General features: G+C 40.0%; 1 protein-coding gene across 4 annotated transcripts in view; it reads left to right on the top strand.

Annotated features, from left to right (window-relative positions):
* Positions 1–2,271: 2,271 nt before the first annotated feature.
* The window catches only part of TBC1D1 (TBC1 domain family member 1), a 66,955-nt gene continuing 49,949 nt past the window's right edge, over positions 2,272–19,277 (top strand). For 3 of the 4 annotated variants that reach the window (XM_082238052.1, XM_082238051.1, XM_082238050.1), the window contains exon 1: positions 2,272–2,729. In XM_082238052.1, coding sequence (XP_082094178.1) covers positions 2,313–2,729 — 417 coding nt within the window. In that variant the 5' untranslated portion in view covers positions 2,272–2,312. Of the gene's footprint in view, positions 2,730–18,703; positions 18,990–19,277 lie in introns of those variants that run through there. The other variant, XM_082238053.1, reaches the window with a different exon arrangement.

Here is a 19,277-nt window from a genome sequence, read left to right as displayed (position 1 = left end):
GGTTAAACTAATCCCTTTCCAGCCCCAGGAAGAGCACGGGGAGCATTCGTGCGACACACCTACACATTTGGAAAGCTCTGTGCTAAAATATTCAGGTCACTTAATCTCAAAATATTCATACTGATGTTGCACATGTGTACACACACATGACGGTATAATTACTTATAGTAGTTGGTATCACTCTAGAAGTCTCTCACCATTACTGTGAAAAGTATGTTGAGGAGAAAATACCAAATATATGTGGCTTCTCCCATTTTTCAAGTCTCTTTTCTGGCTGCCACTATAAATCAAACATACACACATCCAACTGAGGGTTACTAAGACCTCCCCATATTCTCAACGTGTTGTCTAATCTGTGTCTTGAATTTCACTTTACTGACTGCTCTTAGGAACTAGACTCCATGCTCCACGTTTTGAGGGAGAGAGGTAACATTTTCAACCTTCTCTGGAGTTGGACGATCCATATACTTTTGTGCACTTTTTGATGTTTTGTTTATTGTTTATTGACCACTTTTGTTATGTGATATTTTTATATGTTGTAAGCCGCCTTGAGCATGGTTTTAATTTTGGAAAGGCAGCTTACAAATAAAATGATTGGTTGATTGATATATCAAATTTCAGCTTTCTTATCAGTTGTGGGGAAAAGAAATTTTATGCTCCATCTCTGAGTAAGTAAGTGAGGAGGAGCCAAATGTGTGTCTAGGAATAATCATCTGATCTGATAATAAAGTATAGCAGTTCCTTTCTTAGTTCTAAGCACCGCCATTTTATTTCTTAGCTAGCATTCCTTTTAAAACAAGATACTTTCCTGTCTATGAGCGGCTGCATGGGAATTTGAACTCGTGTGTCCTATTTTAGGCTAGTTTTAAGAGATTGCTTATGTACTGCATGTTATTTAGGAAAGAGGCTAATACTCCTGAGCTATTATTTAGGAGCCTCACTGCAGTACAGATGGTGGGATTTGTGACTGTAGCTAAGCTCAGAGATTGAAAAGAACATTACTATATAAAATGGAAAAAAGAGGCACTCTTGCTATCTCCCTCAGAGTTCAAAAGGCTATGAACTGTTGACAGTTGCTCTCAGTCGTCTTAATGTGCTTATAAGCTGAGCCACTGCATATTTTAAGTAAGGAGAACATTTGTCAAAGTACACAAACTTTCATTATGTTGCAAACAAGCATTAAGTCAGGATAAAAATAGTAGGCCAGAAAATGTAATATGATTCTTGTGGTGTGATGTATCATCACCTTTGTACCTCCCTAGATATATGGGTTGCTATAGGTTTGATACTGCTTTAGAAGAATGCTCTCCAGGAAGGTCAAAGGGCCAGTTCCTAGAGGATAAGGGCAAGCTAATGTGCAGTCAATATGAACTCAAGAAAAAGGGGGAAGGGTTGTTCACATCATTTAGTCCCCAAATCAAGACCCAACACAATCTTTGTCTCCTACTTCCTCCTTCCGCACTTGCTTTCTTATTACAGACAAAACTCTGGTTGTCTCCCTGTCTTCCCTTTCCTACTTAGCCCATGGTGTTGCTAAGTCGTGATGCTTCCTCCTTCTCAATATCTTCCAACAGGGGTGAGGAGCCTGTGACCCTCCATCTGTTGTTGGACTACAGCTCTCGTCTGCTCTGACCATTTGACATGCTGGCTGGGGATGGTGGGAGTCTATGGTTCTTGTTACACAAGCTACCGTATTTTTCCATGTATAACACGCCCCCGTGTATTAAGACGCCCCCTGTTTTTGGGGACTCAAAATTAAGAAAATGGGGGGAGACTGCGCCTGTGTATAAGACTACCCCCTTTTTAAAATTTATTTTTTAGTAAAAAAAAAAACCCTACTCTTATACATGGAAAAGTACGGTTTTTCTTAAAACCTTTGGATATTTTAATTTGGACTACAACAGTCTTGCTTTTTCTTGTGTTTTCAGTGAGCCTGAAGACAAAACCTTACATGAAAATGTTGTAGCTCATAATTGGACGCATATCAAACAACCAGAATGAATCTACTATAGTGCTGTGGCTTTTAAATAATAAAATATACTTTGTAGCTGGCTGAGGATCATCTGAGGCTTTAACATCCCCATGTTTAAATATGACTTGACTCCTGTAATGCTTTTGCCCTAAGTGTGAATCACTGTTGTTAATGTCTGATATATATAATTACACAAGAAGCTTTTCATTTTATTGCTTAATTTGATACAGTCACTGACATGACTCTTAAATGATAAAAGAGGGAAATTGTGTTAACCATGTAAATATCTTTCCTTTCAGAAGTAAAAGTCTTCATCAAAAATTTGTTTGATGACTCAAACATGGATCCCATATCGTTCAAAGTTAAAAATCCTGAAGCAACCAGTGATGGCTCAATAGACTTCAGCCTTCATCTAGTAGGTTCTCTGCCAGTACACTCTCTAACCACTATGCCAGTTCTCCCTTGGATTGTGGCAGAGATTCGGCAGCTCAGCACACACTCCTTGAAGGAAGAGCCTAACTCCAGCCAAATACGGCTTTATGTCTCACCGACCAGGCTGCGGTGTGAAGCAGACACAGGGAAAACCCAGCAGTGGGATCCTCTGATTTGTTCCAGCCTGTTTGAGTGTAAGCCGCAGCATGTCCACAAACTGATTCACAACAGTCATGATCCAAGCTACTTTGGCTGCTTAATAAAAGATGGAGCAACAAACCCCCAAAGTATCTGTTACGTATTCAAAGCTGATGATCAAACAAAAGTAAGTGATATATTTTTGTTTACATTCAAACCGAGAGATATTAACAGCTCTTTTAGAGAATGTGTTGCAAGTTAAGATGGCATTTAAATAAATTGTATTGTAGAGAGATGCAGCTTCTGTGATGGTTTGACATCCATGCCATACATTTAAGATACGTTACTTCACACAAAGAATCCAGGGAACTGTAGTTTTATAAAGCTACTGGGATTGTGGCTCTGTGAGAGGTAAACTACACTTCCCAGGATCCTTTACAGGAAGCCATGACTGTTAAAATGATATAAATGTGCTTTAAATGCATGATGTGGATGTGAATAGTTCTATTCCATACAAGCTGTATATGATTATTTTCTCAATATGTAAAACAAAGTATCCATTCATTTATCCAGAGCTTCCCCTATTTCATGAATACAGGACCTCTAAAACAAATTATATTAGCACTCTATGACGCTTGGTATTCAGTCTGTGTTGATGTGCACGAAGAATGTTCAGTAAAAGTGGTGCAAATAGGGCAGTTAAAAAGGTAAAGGGTAAAGGGACCCTTGACCATTAGGTCCACTCGTGACCAACTCAGGTTGCGGTGCTCATCTCGCTATATTGGCCGAGGGAGCTGGCGTACAGCTTCCAGGTCATGTGGCCAGCATGACTAAGCTGCTTCTGAACACTGAAACCAGAGCAGCACACGGAAACACCATTTAAGATTAAGATAAATTTATTGTCATTGTCCGTATATACACAGTATACACAACAACGAAAATCAAACACCCACCCAAAGACCGGGTTCGCATATACATTTGCACGTATCTCCCCGACGGAGCGGTACCTATTTATCTACTTGCACTTTGACATGCTTTCGAACTGCTAGGTTGGCAGGAGCAGGGACCGAGCAACGGGAGCTCACCCCGTCGCGGGGATTTGAACTGCCAACCTTCTGATTGGCAAGTCCTAGGCTTTCCAAGCAATAATGGAATTGCAGTTCCTCTAGGAAAGGGAATAACTGATAAACCAGTTTGAAGTCTCTATACATACCTCTTTCCATTCCAGACCACATGCTAGTAAATATTAGTCTATGTGTAATTCCTTGAACCACAGGATCTGGGTATCAAAGGCTGTTTTAGCACGACTGGTTTGCCTGCACTGGGCGCTGTGCTGCAAGTGGTGCCACAACAGTGCTGTAGAATGGAGCATGAGAGACAGGAGTGATGGTGAATTTTAGCGTAGCACAGGGTGCCACTGAAATTTGAGAGCCTAAAGTCTGCCACTGTGGGTATTAACTAAGTGTAGGGTAACAGTGCTGGGACTGACATGCCCCAAACTGCTACGTAATAAATATGTTGTGACAACAGCATTACAGATTTGTTCCAGATGGCCAGAGGCTGACAGTTCCTTCTCTACCTGTTTTCCTTCCCAATTTGCCTGGAGTTCTGATCTTTAGCAGCTATATGATGTCATATTGTGAAAACAGAATGGCTTGAGTGTCCCTTGCTTTGAGAACTGTTGGTCTCAGTCAGTGAATGTCATGTTATAACCATGACACTTAAAAGCATGGGATGTCCACCTGCCCTGCCCCCTCCCAAAATACTGATGGCAATAATAATCACCTCAAACACTAGTAGATGATGTTATTATTTGTTACTTTTGTTAATATATATTATTGATTACTGTTTGCTGTCTACCACGATGCTCCATTTTGTTTTACACTGTGAAAAAATGATGGTAACATTTACTTGCTTGGCTAGTTCTGGGAGCAGTTTGACATAAAGTTTGAAGAACAAAACAGTTAAGTAGAGGGCTGTGCATGTTTTAGTTTCTTTTGGGGGTATCGGTTTATTATTAACATCATGTTCTAGGAAAGAGCCGAACATTTTCACACAGCTACGAACATCAAATGGATGCAAAATTTATAGTTCTAAAGCAGAACATAACATAAACATCTTGTCCTTTTATAAAAGTCCTATCACATAAAAAGGATCCTGATTTGGAAGAAGCTCAAATAATTGTGACCCTTGTTTATACCAAGTAAAACAAATATTTCTTTAGAAAAACTTTTTTTTTTTTTTAATACTTTGCTGCCAAATATGTAGTGAGCCTCTAAACTAGTTCTGGTATTTGTAATCTGAAGGACAAATGTATCTTTAAAAAATCTGTCCGTAAGATTGTTTTTGGGGTAGCATTTTAAACTTGGGGAATGGTTTTTACTTTAGTCATTAGGTGGCTTCTCGGCCATGTGGAAGCTTTTGAAGTTGAGAATGGGTATTTTTCATGAGACTTAGCTTGAGATCCATGAGCTCTCTCACACTGTTATAATGGTGTGGCTTCTTCTTTAGGAGCATTGCAAAATTGGAGTCTGTAATATGGTAGCAGACATTGGCCAGGATCTGAAGAACTGTGCTAGTTCAGTGTTCCAAGATGACTCCAGACTTGTGCTTTATTTGAACCCTTTCTTTGCCTTTTGAACAAAAATGGAAGTTTGTGATTTGGGTGTATCTGTTACTCAAAAAACAAAAGTCCCTCTGCAGAAGTGCAAGTCCTGGAAGAGAGAGGACTTTCCATTTTAGGTCCTGGCCATACCAGTGAAACACAAAATGTATAGCATTGAACATGCATTTTATACCTTAGGTTAGCAAACTCATTAACAGTAAGTTTTTATTTAAGAAGGAAGTGAGAGAAAAGTGCAGTTATGCACTTTCTCGCACACTCCAATTTTCTTCCTCACTTCCTTCTTTAGGGAAACCAAAGTTAACAAACTAGCAAATGGTGGTTTGCACCAACCATGAACCAGAAATCATGACTGGAAAGTAGGTTCTGGTTTGGACGCGTACTTTGACTTACACAAGGTGTGGGGAACCTGTGAGCCAGATGCTATTAGACTGCAACTCCCATGAGCTTACTGGGGTAAGCATGGTCAATGGTCAGGGATAGTGGGAACTGTACTCTATAACATCTGGAAGGCCAAGAGGTTCTTTCTCTCAGGCTTGCATAAAGCATGGCTTGCCCAATTTCCAAATCGTTTATGTAAACCATGCAAAGGATGGTATGCCTGAATTAGGAAGGAATCAACAGTATGTGCATGGAGGAGAGAAAGTATAGTGTACTATACAAGTTTTAGAGTTAAATAATCAGATGAAAGTATAACTATACAATACAAAAGGTAATGGTTGGTTGAAATGAAAAATTTCAATGTCCATATTAGGACAATATCTTTATTAGGCCAACCAAAATATCACAAAGCAATGCACAATCTTTTGAGTTCTCCTGAACTCTTAATAAGGCTATGTAGTATACAAAGCAAGAAAATAATATAAAAGTGGGGAGGAGAGAGAGAGAGAAAAACCCATTTGCTGGTGATTAACCCATCATTTCCTACATGTTGAAAGAGTTTTACGATGGACTGATAGGGGAAATAGTAGACATTCATATGAGGTCCCTTAGGTTCTATGCAGGTATAGATTCTCTATCTCTGGAAATTCAAAAATACCAGTTAGTTTTATATCGCCAAATCTTATTCTTTAGTCTTTGATCTCCTCTACAGAGGCCAGTCAAACAATTTCAGCATCAGGTGGTTTTGCTTCAATGAGAAAACAAGCCTTCTTAAAACCTTTGATCTCAGAATGCTATTGAAGTGTTCGTCTTTGATACTTAATTCCACAAACATGCATAGGAAGTATATTGAGAAACTTATTCTGGCCTGGCCAAACAATAAACACATGCTGGCCTATTAATTGCTGGTCAACAGGCCCTTCTGCACGGTGGGCTTATATTTATATTGGGCTGGGAAACCTCAAGCCCAGAGGCAGAACACTTTCCTATGGCTATGCCCTCCCCTCACTGTATGCTTCCTTAGTGCTTTTGTTTGACTGGAATGTATCGTTGACCTATAATAATGCTTCTCACATCCTAGATGGCATATGGAGGGGTATATGTAGAAACATCTGCATTTGCATGGCTGGAATTTATAAAGGAAAGAGTCATACCCAATGTTATGCCCACTTTTGCCTCTCGTCCCGCCTACCATGGGCTCATGGCCCCCACAAGCTTCTCTCTGAGGTAATGTGGCCCTCAGGATGAAAAAGCTGCCCTATCTTGATTTGTATGAAACATTTCTGGATTTCTACGGGTATTCATATACAGTTATACCTTGGGTTGTGAACGCTGCGGGTTGCACGTTTTCGGGTTACAGACACGCCGAAGCCGGAAGTCCCGGAACAGGTTATTTCTGGGTTTTGGCGCATGCGCAGAAGTGCTAAATTGCGCTTTGTGCATGCACAGAAGTGCGAAATCATGTTGCGCGCCTGCACATGCAGACACAGCGCTGCGGGTTGCAAATGTGCCTCCCGCACGGATCACATTCGCAACCCGCAGTTCCACTGTAATGTTTCAGCTGTTAGAAGCCCCTTTTCCCATGCAAGCTAACAAAATGTCTACGACTGAAAAACCCCACGAAGTCTTTTATTTCTGGAAATAGAGAAATTGTGAATTGTCAAAAAGCTGTTCAAAATCCACCAATATTTTCAAATGGCTCTGCCCTGCTAACACATTTTTGAGCAGTTGCTTCACTCAGTATCTAAAGTTCAGAGTTTGGGAAAATATCTGGCTTTCCAATTTTTTTAGACCAAGTCAATTTAGAAACCCAAGTAAAAGAATGCAACTTTGTAGTGGGAGTTGGAAGGGGGGGAAAGAGGGCCACCACATGGGTGCATTTTATTATTCTTTATTTTAACCAAAAGACTGAAAAACAAGAAGATACAGCAGTGGTTACCAACTGGTGGTCTATGGACTGCAGGGGGTCCATGTAAACCACCCAGGGTTGTTTTTTTTCTGAACAGCCAAATATATTTGTTGCTTAGGATGCAAAAACTGAGTAATAATAGCACTCAATTGCTATTTCACCTTTGTCAACCTGATTCCAATCTGCAACTTAGAATAATATTTTTTGGGAATGTGTTTTGAGAAACATCCATATTTTTGAGGCTTGTATAGGTGGCTTATACTGTAACCAGCCTTTGTTTGATTCCAGTTCCTCAATAATGATTTAAAGTAACTATTAGGACCAACAGCAAGAATCTAATGTGAAGAATTCCCCCCACCCCAAAGTTGGCTTCCAGCATATCCTCTTAACTGACTTAGGGACATGATAGGCAAGGAGGGATTGGAGAGGGAAGAGTAAAAGTGCAGTTGCATAAACATAAGCTTTGTTTTGCCTAGAGGCGAAGAGTATGCAACAGTACAGATAGTATCGTATTACAATTGGACAGTTAAGTATAGCAGTACCCAGTTGCGATCAGTTGGAGTACTGGATTTGTCCCATGTTTGCTGTAAATGTCCTCAGTACTGGCTAGAAATAGGATGTTTATCTAAGTGACTTTGTGCCTGACAGGTTTGGTAGTTCTTAGGTTATTTTAAAGCCACTATTTATCAGCCACTATTTAAAGCCACTATTTATCAGAAGAAAGATGAAAGTTATCCACATTTTCTTTTATTTTAGTATTTCACGTGGTGTTTTTCTTATTGTATAGTCTTTTATTTTGAGGCTTTCATGTGTATTTTGTATTGGAAAGATTGCTAGTAACCCCCATAAATAAATAACACTGAGCATCAAATTGTACATTAACTTCAGTGTGTTCACTTTTTGTTACAAAACCATATTATTTCACATGGATGTGTATGTATTTCTGTTCTTTAGAATGGAATATGACATGAGAGACCAAGGTTCAAATCCTCACTTAGCCATGAAACTCAGTGAGTGACCTTGCACTAGTCAGTCACCACCTCTCAACCAACCTATCTAACAGAGTTTGTTAGGGTAAAATGGGAAGCAGTAAGTCAGGAACCATGTATGCCACCTTGAATTCCTTTAGTGAAAAGTGGGATATAACTGGAACAATACAATACATGCACACTGCTGAAAGGCTAGTGGAAGTGTCTGGCATTCTGATCAATAGTACAGTAGGCTACCAGATTACTCAGCCAGTCAGGACTGAGAACTGATGAGGATTATGTACATTATTCTGCTATGAAAGGCATAGAAAAGACACAGCAAACTCCCCAAACACTGGTTGCTAGCTTTAGCTTCATGACGGAGGATTATTATGTAATTTATTGTTTATAGCTGACACCAAGGCTTTTGTAAGCATCTCTCTATTAAAATTGCCCAGACAAGACATTCAACTGTGGGATTAGAGTTAGTATTGTTTATAGCATTTGACTAGCAAATGTTAAGACAATCTGCAAAGTTATGAGGAAATACTTAGAAAAACACACACACCCCTTCACTCAGATTTATATGTCAATGCCAGCAAAAATTGTACAGGTGCCCTTTTCTCTCTTCTGTCAAATGCTGCAGACCTCAATTATTTTCTTTGTAAGGTTGCTCATAACTTTAAAGATGCAGCTGATTTTCATTTGGATGAGCAGAAATAATTGAAACTTGAGTGCATCTAGCTCTCCTGAGAGAAATAAACTTTTTAACAGACTTGTCAGAAAAGTAGGCATTTTAAACATGGAGCAAAAAATGACATTTGATTTAAATCAGGGGCCACTAATATGGCACTCATGTGCTCTCAGAGGCCTTCCCTAGTGCCCATGGGGTCACCTGCTGAAATGAGGCTTGAAAGAAGCATCTTGTAGCCCATAGAATAGGGTATGGTGTGTGCTTTGTTGTCTGTGTGGTGCTCACAACAGTTTGTCTTTTTTGCAATTGTGCCTGAAACGTTTGGCGACGAGTAGTTTAAATGATCCAACTTATAGCTCAAGAAATATCTGCTAAAATCTTTAACATTGATCCAGAAGCACAATCAGTACTCCTCTGAGAGAAAGTTATGTTCTTAGGGGAAGGTCCATACTTCAGAGGAAGAGTATATGATTTGAATGTAGAAAGTTCCAGGTTCACGCCCAGGAATTAGCCCAAGGTAGACTGCAAAAGACCCTGGTTTGAAACCTTAGAGAGCCACTACCACTCGCTGCAGAGAGAAGATTGCACTGAACCAGATGGACAAATGATCCAACTCAACATAATGCAGCGTCAATGTTGGGCACCTATTGGGCAGTGCCTGTGACATAACAAATCAAATGTCCCTATTTCTGAAATTTTGGGGCAAAACATCATGTTTAAAAAGAAAAAAATTGTGCATAGCTATCCTTTCCTGTACCATTATTTCCAAGGTGTGTTTTTTTAGGGGAGGGGGAGGTGAACAGGCTTTCCCCATCGCCACAATAGCAAGCTGTTTTTTTCTTTCTCCACTATGTTTGTGCAGTTATACAGTATTACTGTTGTAACATTGGAGACACCACTGTAGCACTAAGAGAAAAGTAGCTTTTGTTGCCCCATTTTTTAAAAAAAAAATCCCCCTCAATACAATCGTTTAACTTTATAAGGAGAGAACTCTGTGAAACAGTAGAGTTCCAAACTCACATAACTCAACCATTAAGCTATAGGTCAGCTCTAAACTCAGGAACAAGACCAAAAGCAAATAATAAATTCTAGTTCGCAAGCACCTTGCAGAACAATGTTTTAGGTCAGAGAAAAATGTGAGTCCAGTTTGATGTTCTAAATCAACAGCCCACAACAAAGGCCTGCCTGGATTTTCCAGGAGGCTTCTATATAGTCGAAACAGCCAATAAGGCCACGTGTGGTCAATAAGCAACAGGTGGCCCTGAGCCGCTGAATAAATAGCACCAAGAAAATCCAGCCCAGGAACTCAGTCCTGACAAGAAGCAAGGAAGATCTGACAAATGTAGAGATTGCAGTGAACATTGAAAACCACCACCGTCCAATCTACCTTTGATTGTTGCACATGGCGTATAGGTGGAGCCCCATGCTTGCAACTTGATCAACAGGAGCTATGCACCTGGTTTTACAGCTGGGGAGCATACAGTTCGTATGGACAAGGAAACACATATAGGCCCCTCTGTGCACATTAATACATATGAGGACAAGGCAGAGAAGTTATATTATGGGGAATGTGGGCCATAATCCCAATTTCCCACCACACATACAGTTAATTGATGAGATTAAGCAACTCACCTTTCCACCCACTGGTTTTCCCCTGCCAGTATCCTGCCCTCTTTCGTTTCTCCTTTTTCTCTGTATCCCTAGGATGCCTTGTTGTGCTGCAGTTCCCTAAAACAGCCACACTGTGGAGCTATGGCATTTGCAAATGTTCAACGTTCAGACACCGAATATGTAGGATGCAGATATATAGCAATATTTTATCACATTACTTCCTTAGGAAAAGGCCATGGCAAAAATCAGAGTGGTGGTGGGCACCACTGAGCATAGACCCAGCTTATGTGCTGATTTTAAAACTTGGCACTTCTTGCTAAATAATAGATTTTACAGTCTTTTCTATAGGACGTGAAATGTCTTCTCTGTGTGCATGCTTAGAGGCATAAGGGTTTCCTGCTGCATCAAAAACTGTTACCCTTACCAGCTTCAGAACAAATAATTGCGTGGTTAAGGAAATCTGACCTATCTCCATGCAACATAAGCCTAGATAATAAAGAGTTAGCATTTATTGATAATAGAAAAGCTGTCAACAGTTAGTCACAAGTGAACAAGGAAGTAAAATGATATCACAATCTGATTCTCAATTATATTCTCTAATGTGGACAGCAATCCTGTGAACAAAGCTAGAACAGTGCCAGCCTATATGTGTATATTTGTAAGGGCTCAGCCAGGAGGCAAAAGTTTTAAGCTACTAGGATAACCATTATTTTAATAAAAGTTTCTTTTGTTTTCATTTCTATTGGTCCAAAAAGAATACTTGTGTGTTAAATTATGTACCCTATGCTACAAGGCAGACGAGTCTCAGTCTTGTATTGGTCTCCATGTTGCAATGGTCTTCCTTGTAAACAATAACATCAATAAAATTTCAGATTGATTAGAGCTATTAGGGCAGAGGCTGCTGATTTAAGGCATGGGGCAATACCCTTAGACTCTGTTGTGTTCCATTCAAAGGACCCATGGGCATAGTAGCTTATTTGATTGGAAAAGTAAGCAGTTACATCATTCCAGTGAAAATCAGAGGGACTGAAGTTACTTAATCAGTTGCATTATGCCTATTTTATGTAAAGCCTATTTCAGTTTTGTAACATGCATTTATGTCAAAGTTCTGCTCATGTTCTCAAAAAGCCAAGGATATTGGCTTTGAATACTTTTAAAGCAAAGGATAAACATACTGTACTGATATCCTTGCCTTAAGCACATTTAATTGACTTTACTTAAATCTGATGCAAATGTGAAATTTATGTTGACTGGAACATAGATTTGTAGTGCAATGCTGTACATCAACTCAGAAGTACCCTTGAGTTCAATCATTTTATTCCCATAAAAGTTTGTAAAGTGTTGCACCTTAAGTTCTATTATGTATCAAACAAAGAAACAAAGAGAGAGAAGTTTATATTTCTTTCTAGTCTTTTTGTTACACATTGGTGGTGGTGTTGAAAATTGATTCTGAGTCATTTACTCACAACAGTATTTACTTGGAAAGTGTGCACAGGATTGTAGTCTCAGGGTTGTGCTTGAAAAGTACAGGTGTATCATGGTATTCCAAACTGTGCAACACAAGATAAAAAGATCTCAGTTCCATTCATCATGTTTTATTTGCCTGTTGATTGCTAAAAACTGCTCTTGAATGCATCTGCCAGTACAAACAGTGTTGGTGTCTGTGTGGGTCTCCAATTGCAATCCAAGCCTGAGACATTTCTGAAAGTCGTGTCAGGAAATTGGAACCTCTTTAGTTTGCCTTCACAGAAATAGCTGCAAGTCTGGGGAGTACTTTATCTGCAGCTTATATTTCAAAATAGTTTATAACTCTGGAGATGCTCCCACTGCAGTTTCTCACTTGAATTTTTAGCTGAGAGATTGGGATCGGGGAGGAGAGTGAACTTTCTTCTAAATACCTTCCCTACGTTTTATTTTTAACTGTTTCCACCAATAACATCTCTCATAGACAGTGATGGTTAATTTCTACACAAATTGCTTATTATGAAATAAGTTGTACAAAACTGCATTTCCCAGTAGATATCATTTCTATAGTTTTAATGATGCCCAAACCATATCCCATCTTGGAGGAAACACTAGGATAGGATTTAGTGGTTACTGAGAACAAACACAAAATCCAAGGAATTCTAATACTGTAAAACTTCTTGATTAAAACCTGAACACTCAATTTGATATCATATTGGCCAACATTATTTTAAAATCTGTTTTCAGTGTGATGCAGACAGGATTATCAGTGACGCTATTAGTGTATTGTCATGCAGTAAATGGTGTATCTGTGACAATTCCAAAAGTAATGAAAGCTACAAGTTTGATTATTTTGGAACTGGGTCAGATGAAGCATCAATCCAATCAGGAAAGAGCTTTTTCTCTGATGTCAATATTATTCTGGTGTTTCATGTGGGTGAGGAGATTTTTTTTTGATAGGATGGCTTCATTTTCTGCACATGAATTCAAAGAAAGGCTAACTATATGTGGCATTTCCCACACACCCTTTAGGGTTTTGTTGTTGTTGTTTTTCCCTTAGGGTTGCTTTCCTGCTTGAAGCTCACAACTGAGGCTGGGTGGAAGAAAGGTCACCCTTGCTCATTCTGCAAGCAAGTTCACACTAGTTGGTGGCTTCCATGCATTCATTTCAGGAGCTAACACTGAGGTCATGGTTGGAGCAGTTCATGTTGTGACATATTTGGTATGAATCTGTGCTTCTATGTATGGGCTATACACACAGGTGCTACGAATTGCATGATTGTTTGGCATTTTGTTTTGTTTTTTATTTCTTTTTCCTATTTGTTACCAAGTTCTAAGTTTAGACACTTTGCTTCAAAATAAAACTAACAGACATCTAACCATTCAGTGGTGACATTGGCATCTTCCCACAAAAAGCAACATCCGGAACACCTTAAAGCCCCTTAAGCAAACACACAATTCCAGCTTCAATTCCTACCAGATGCAGGTGGTTTGCCATCTTCCTCCACAGACAAGCATCTTCCCTAACCTGACTTCTTAAAGTACAGCCAGGATGTAGTGGTAGAGACCTGCTGGTTCATGAGCTAAATCTGGCCCATGGATAACCACCAAGTGGCCCACTGTTTACCCATCTCCTCCTTGGAGCTACAGCCTTGTGGCTAAAATAAACCTTTTCATCCCAGACAATCTCCTTGGAGCTGACTCAGGAGGAAGAAGAACTGCCAAAATCACACAGGCTGTACACAAAGTCCCAGATTGTGAAGGTACTGGTAGGCGCTGGGCGAAAACATATCTCTCCAACCAGGCGTTGTACTGATTGGCACTCTGTGGCTTTTTAAATGTGTTTGTGGGAGGTGGGTGGTTAGTGGTTTGTTTTTATTTTATTATGTAGTCTCGTTTTGTATTTTTCTGTTGTGAACTGCCATAGGATCTTCGGATGAAGGGTGGCCTACAAATTTAATAAATACTCCTAATAAGTGTGGCAAGTGAATAAAAGGGAGAAGTAGCTTGACCCCCTTGGCTCTGTGCTTTCTTTGACCTGCATTGCCCATTGGTGCCAAGCACGGGATTGCCAATACATGAGTGTAGTGTTTAGTGAAGTGGGTCAAGTGATCCCCCCCCCTTTCCTGATTCAAGAGGAAAATGAACCCTGACTTCTAGATATGAGGCAATTGCATGGCACTACTTGTGTGCTCCCGGTGTTCGCTCTGAATGCCTGGAACTAAAGACTACCATTGTTTGCTCACTTCCACCAGGACCTTTAAGGTAAAAGAACAGTCCAAGCCATGGAAGCCGAGTGTTGTGGAGCCCTTTGTCATGCTGCCATAAACTAAAGGAGTTGCACCAGTAACTATACACAGATCTGAGGAGATGTCAGTTGGAAGGAAAGCAAAGAGTATGGCTGACCTGGCCCTTATGGCCAATGCACGATAGACACCTGCGGACCATTCACTCTAGCATGGTCAGCTGTGGCTTTTGTTGCCATTTTCTAGTGCCTCATGCCCAGCAGTTTTGCAGTTTCTGCAGTGTCATAAGACAGAACTTTTGGGGAGATTCAAAGGGTTTATTTTTCTTTGATTTTTTTTAGGGGGCGTGTCATTGTTTCAGTGTCAGATAATCCAAGCCCTAAAAGCTTCATGAAATACAAAAATATCCTTCAATTCTGTAACATTGAATGTATTATATAATTTTTCTGTGGTTAGAATAGGATTGCCAGTTAATATATGCTATCTCAACATGGCCCAGGTTGGCTTTGTTGTGAGGCTGTGGGGAAGAGCCCCCAGTTTCTGATAGGCCTGAAGCAGTCCACATTTTCCGGTAGGCCCAAGAGCAAGGCCCCACATAAAAGCCATGCATTCAGACTCAATAGCTTACGTTAAAGTTGTTGAGGTGTGGGCCTTGTCCTCTACTTTTTTGGCAACCAGCTCCAAAGTTTTTTAGGTTTTTTTTTAATGCAACTTTTTCTGCTTGGTTGGCTGCCTTCTTCTCAGAGAAATCAGCCCTCATGGGAACAGCAAGTCTACTAAAGCTCTGGGCCCCAAAGAGGCAATTTACAGTTTGGCCTCCCTCTGGAGCAACTCTGTTCAAGCCTGGAATGATCTGTCATGAGCAACGTTGTGGTGGCTGTTGTAGTGACTGACCACTGAGTTCCCCTGGGAACTGTCTCCATGGCAGCTGCTTTAAAAGGAAGTTCTGGTAGAGACTTGGAAGGTGAATGTGTACAAGGCAAAGTTTTCTACCCCAAGAATTCATCCAGCTGCCCTGTTCAGTCTATTTCTATAACAGATTATAAAATGCTGTTTTCAAGAGCTTTAAAAACATTATACAGTGCATATGGCACAATTTTGCTTTTTGCTATTTTTTGGATACTATATTATTGAGTTTTCCATTCATTTAAAATGACTATACAGTACCTTTGGAAATAGCATTGCTTAATCTATTCACAAGCTGCAATAAACATTAAAACACTAAGTTCTGTTTTAAGTACGTCTGTACTTTTTTTGGAGGAGAGGAGGTAGAACAAATGGACAAACATTAAGGGGAGGTAAATAAAAATAAATTATTGAATACCTGAATACTTTCCAGGTAGCTCCACACAAATAAACCTTTTTGAACTTGCAGATTTAATTTTTACTATGCAACTGGGAGACAGAAATGTTATAACATGGTCAGGAGTCCCCAGTCTTATGGCCAGAAGCCAATCTTTGCTGCTAATTGTTCATTGTCCAGTTTACACTTACCATTTATAGGGATATGGTTGTTGGGGTGGGTCATCCCCCCCGTTATTCAGCTAATATTCCAGAATAATGTGGGGTGTTTTTTAAAGCCTTTTCTTTTATTGCAAAACAACAATAACAACTTTTGTGAAAGAAAGATCCTGAATGGATCCTCAATATTTTTCACCTGTCTGGAATATGTACAAGCAGGACTTTTTTTCAGCAGAGCTCACAGGAGCTCAGCTCCAGCACCTCTCAAGTGTGCACCATTGCCATTCTAAGAGAACAAGGGGAAAGTTCTAGAAAAATAGCACTGTGTACAAGCACAGTGTCCTGGTTTATTTGTGGTTTGGGGTTGGTGGGCATGGCTTGGGAGACATCTGTTTTGTGCTACTTCTCTCTGACCTTTGCAAGCTGTCAGTTTGTGACATCAACAGATGGAGATGATGTTGAGTCAAAGCTCTGCCCATGACAACATTCATTAGCTGCAGACAAAATTTCATCACAACAACCAAGTTCGCCATAGCTCAGGCTGACGCACCTTCGAATCTCCTATACTATCACAAGATTAGAATTCCAAAATGCTAGGCATTTTAAAAATGATAATTAAAATTCCATTAAACAGCTGTAGCTTTATTCATGCTCATAACGATGATGTTTACTGCTGGAGGATCATGAGGGTATGTAAGGAGTGTGACTAGAGCCACAGAACTTTTCTCAACTTGGACACAACCCACCGTTAGTGCAGAAAGAAAAACCCTGCACTCACTCTCTAATAACAGTAGCTTGTGACCAATGGTGCAGACAGTCAGCTCCACATTCACTCTTTAAAACGTTGGGTCAAACAGCACAATAAAAGGTAAGAGCAGAAAGGCCTTGCCTTTCCAATGCTGTTAAATAACATGATTCATAAAGCACCTGAGATTTGCTAAGTGCTGTACACAGATTACAGTCACTGGCCATATGCTTACATTTAAAAGACAGGAAACAGAATGAAAAAAGAATGGAAAGGAAAGTTATATAGTTCTTATAATGAGCAGCTTGGAAGGAAGCAGCTGGTCTCTCACCCAAGCCTATGGAGTGGCTCCTGCTGACCCATCTTTCCCTCTGACGTGAAATGGCTGTGTTATTATTATTATTCTTAAAACTATTAATTAAATCTGTTAGTCGCTTCACAGGGTAATGCAAAGTGATTTACAACCAAATAGACAGATGATAAACCTCACATAGATACATTAAAACCAAGAGAAAAGAGAAATATGTTAAAAACATCCCACCCAATTCTAAAAGGTCACAAATAGTTAAAGGCCAAAGGCCAGGTTTTGCCTGGCGTTTAAAGATATATAATGATGGTACCAGGCAAGCCTCCCTGGACAGGGCATTCCACGAATGGGAAGCCATTACAGTCTGTTCTTGTGTTGCTACCCTCTGGATCTTTCATGAAGGAGACACACAAAGAAGGGCCTCAGATCATGAGCACAGGTTCAGGTTGGTTTGTATGGGGAGAGGTGACTCTTGAGAAGAGAGTTTAAGACAGCTCATCTCTTGTCCAAGCCGATAGACTGGGCTTTGCCATGCTATTCCTCCTAAAGTAGCCATGTGAAAATACTGGCATGACAGTGAATAAATCTGAAAGTAAACTAATCTGATGTATATCAGCGTTTCTCACATTTCATCTAGAACCAGAAGCCTGCAACCAAGAAATTTATTCAATGTATGATGTAGATTCATCCCAACATTCATTGGCAGCTGGTAACATTTTAAATTTATAGGCCTTGCTGTTTTTCATCACAGCACTTATTTAGGAATGTTTGCAGGGTGCCATTACACATGTGCAGAGTGCAAACCCAGCACCATCAATTATTCTCTGCACATCTATGGACAGGGAAAGAGCTTCTATGTAAGAGGAGGGTCCAAGTATAATTTTCAGACAAGATTGACTCATACCTCTTATTTAGAAATTAAGCCATACTGCAAGAAATCTATTCATCTACATGTCTGTTGCCAAAAAGCTAAACACACAAACCATTTTAAAATGTGAGGAAAGCTTGCTTCTAGTTGCACACGGTCCCTCCCACCCGCACCGCCCCCAAAAGCAATTTAACATTCAAAAAGCAATTCAACATTGCTTTTTTCAGAGGGGGAAGAAAACGGCACTTACGGTACATTACTTCACTATTACCAAAATTCATTATATTTTGCAAAATATGTTTAAAGTACAGGACAAGCGTCCAATATATATTTCATGTTAATATTGCAAAAATCACTATTCCACTGTTGCTCCAATATTGATGTACTAGTGGAGGCTGCAGTGCCATCATGTCTACTCAGAAGTAAGTGGGGCTACGACTGCTGCAGAAAGACAAGAAACGAATTCACTGAATTTGGGGGTTTTGCGTTTATTTTCAATTAGCAGTGACATTATTTATTTGTAAGTTGGAATGTTTCTAGAAAGTCCTATTAATGGCTGTGTTGTTGGGAGACTGTGCGTGTGCGTGTTGTTTTAAGTAAGTTCTATGAATGCTCTCTTTTATTCAGAACTCCTTAAAAGTTGCCAGCATATGTTCATAACTGCCCTCTTTGGCATGTTATTGCAGTTCTCTCTTAAATTAAAAAAAAAAAACCTGCCCCGTTTCACAACTTCCTGAGTGATCTACAGAGCAGGACTTTGTTGGTACTTTCTTTAACTGCCTCTCCCTGGGAGTAGGTGGAGTCGTCTTTTGAAAGCAGCCTATAGAAAATCTCACTCCTGCGCGTAACCCACCCAGCCTTTTCCTTCCTTGCAATGAATCTCTGCGATAGACTGTGGAATTGTGTGCGAGAGACCAGTGACCTCATAGTTGCTTGCAGAGCTTGGAAGGAGCGTGGTTTTCTGCAGCATGGAGCGAATAGTCTGAAAGAAGTGCTTTCTTGTTTCTCAGTAAACGAGCTTACTGCTCGAGGCAGATGCGGGAGAGGGCGGTTTTATGAGAGCGCAAACGCTGAAAGAGGAGAGGAGAAAGTGGCTGGAATTGCAACTTTCCGCACACTGCTGCATCTGCCCTTGTTAGGATGTCACCATTGTTCAACTGGGTGGCGAAGGTAGGAGGAGTTTTAAACTTCATTCATCTCATTTTATTTAGATATGCAGATCAATGGCTATGTTTTGATGGTGGGGTGCTGCAAGAGAAAAATGCAGCTGGAGAGCAAACGTTTAGTTAGAGGAAAGTTAAGTGGCTTTTTAAAATGTGCAAAATCTGAGTGAAAACGCCTAACAGTTACAACCATTATGTATGTTTACTTGGAAGAAAGTGCCACAGTGTTCAGTGTGAATTCTTCTCCAATATTTGTGTTTAGGATTGCAGTAGAAGCTAGAATTCTTGTGTTCCA

This window comes from Podarcis vaucheri (genome assembly GCF_965113315.1).
Source record: "Podarcis vaucheri genome assembly, chromosome: 9".
Classification (NCBI taxonomy): Eukaryota; Metazoa; Chordata; class Lepidosauria; order Squamata; family Lacertidae; genus Podarcis; species Podarcis vaucheri.
This window is presented reverse-complemented; position numbering and strand designations above follow the sequence as displayed.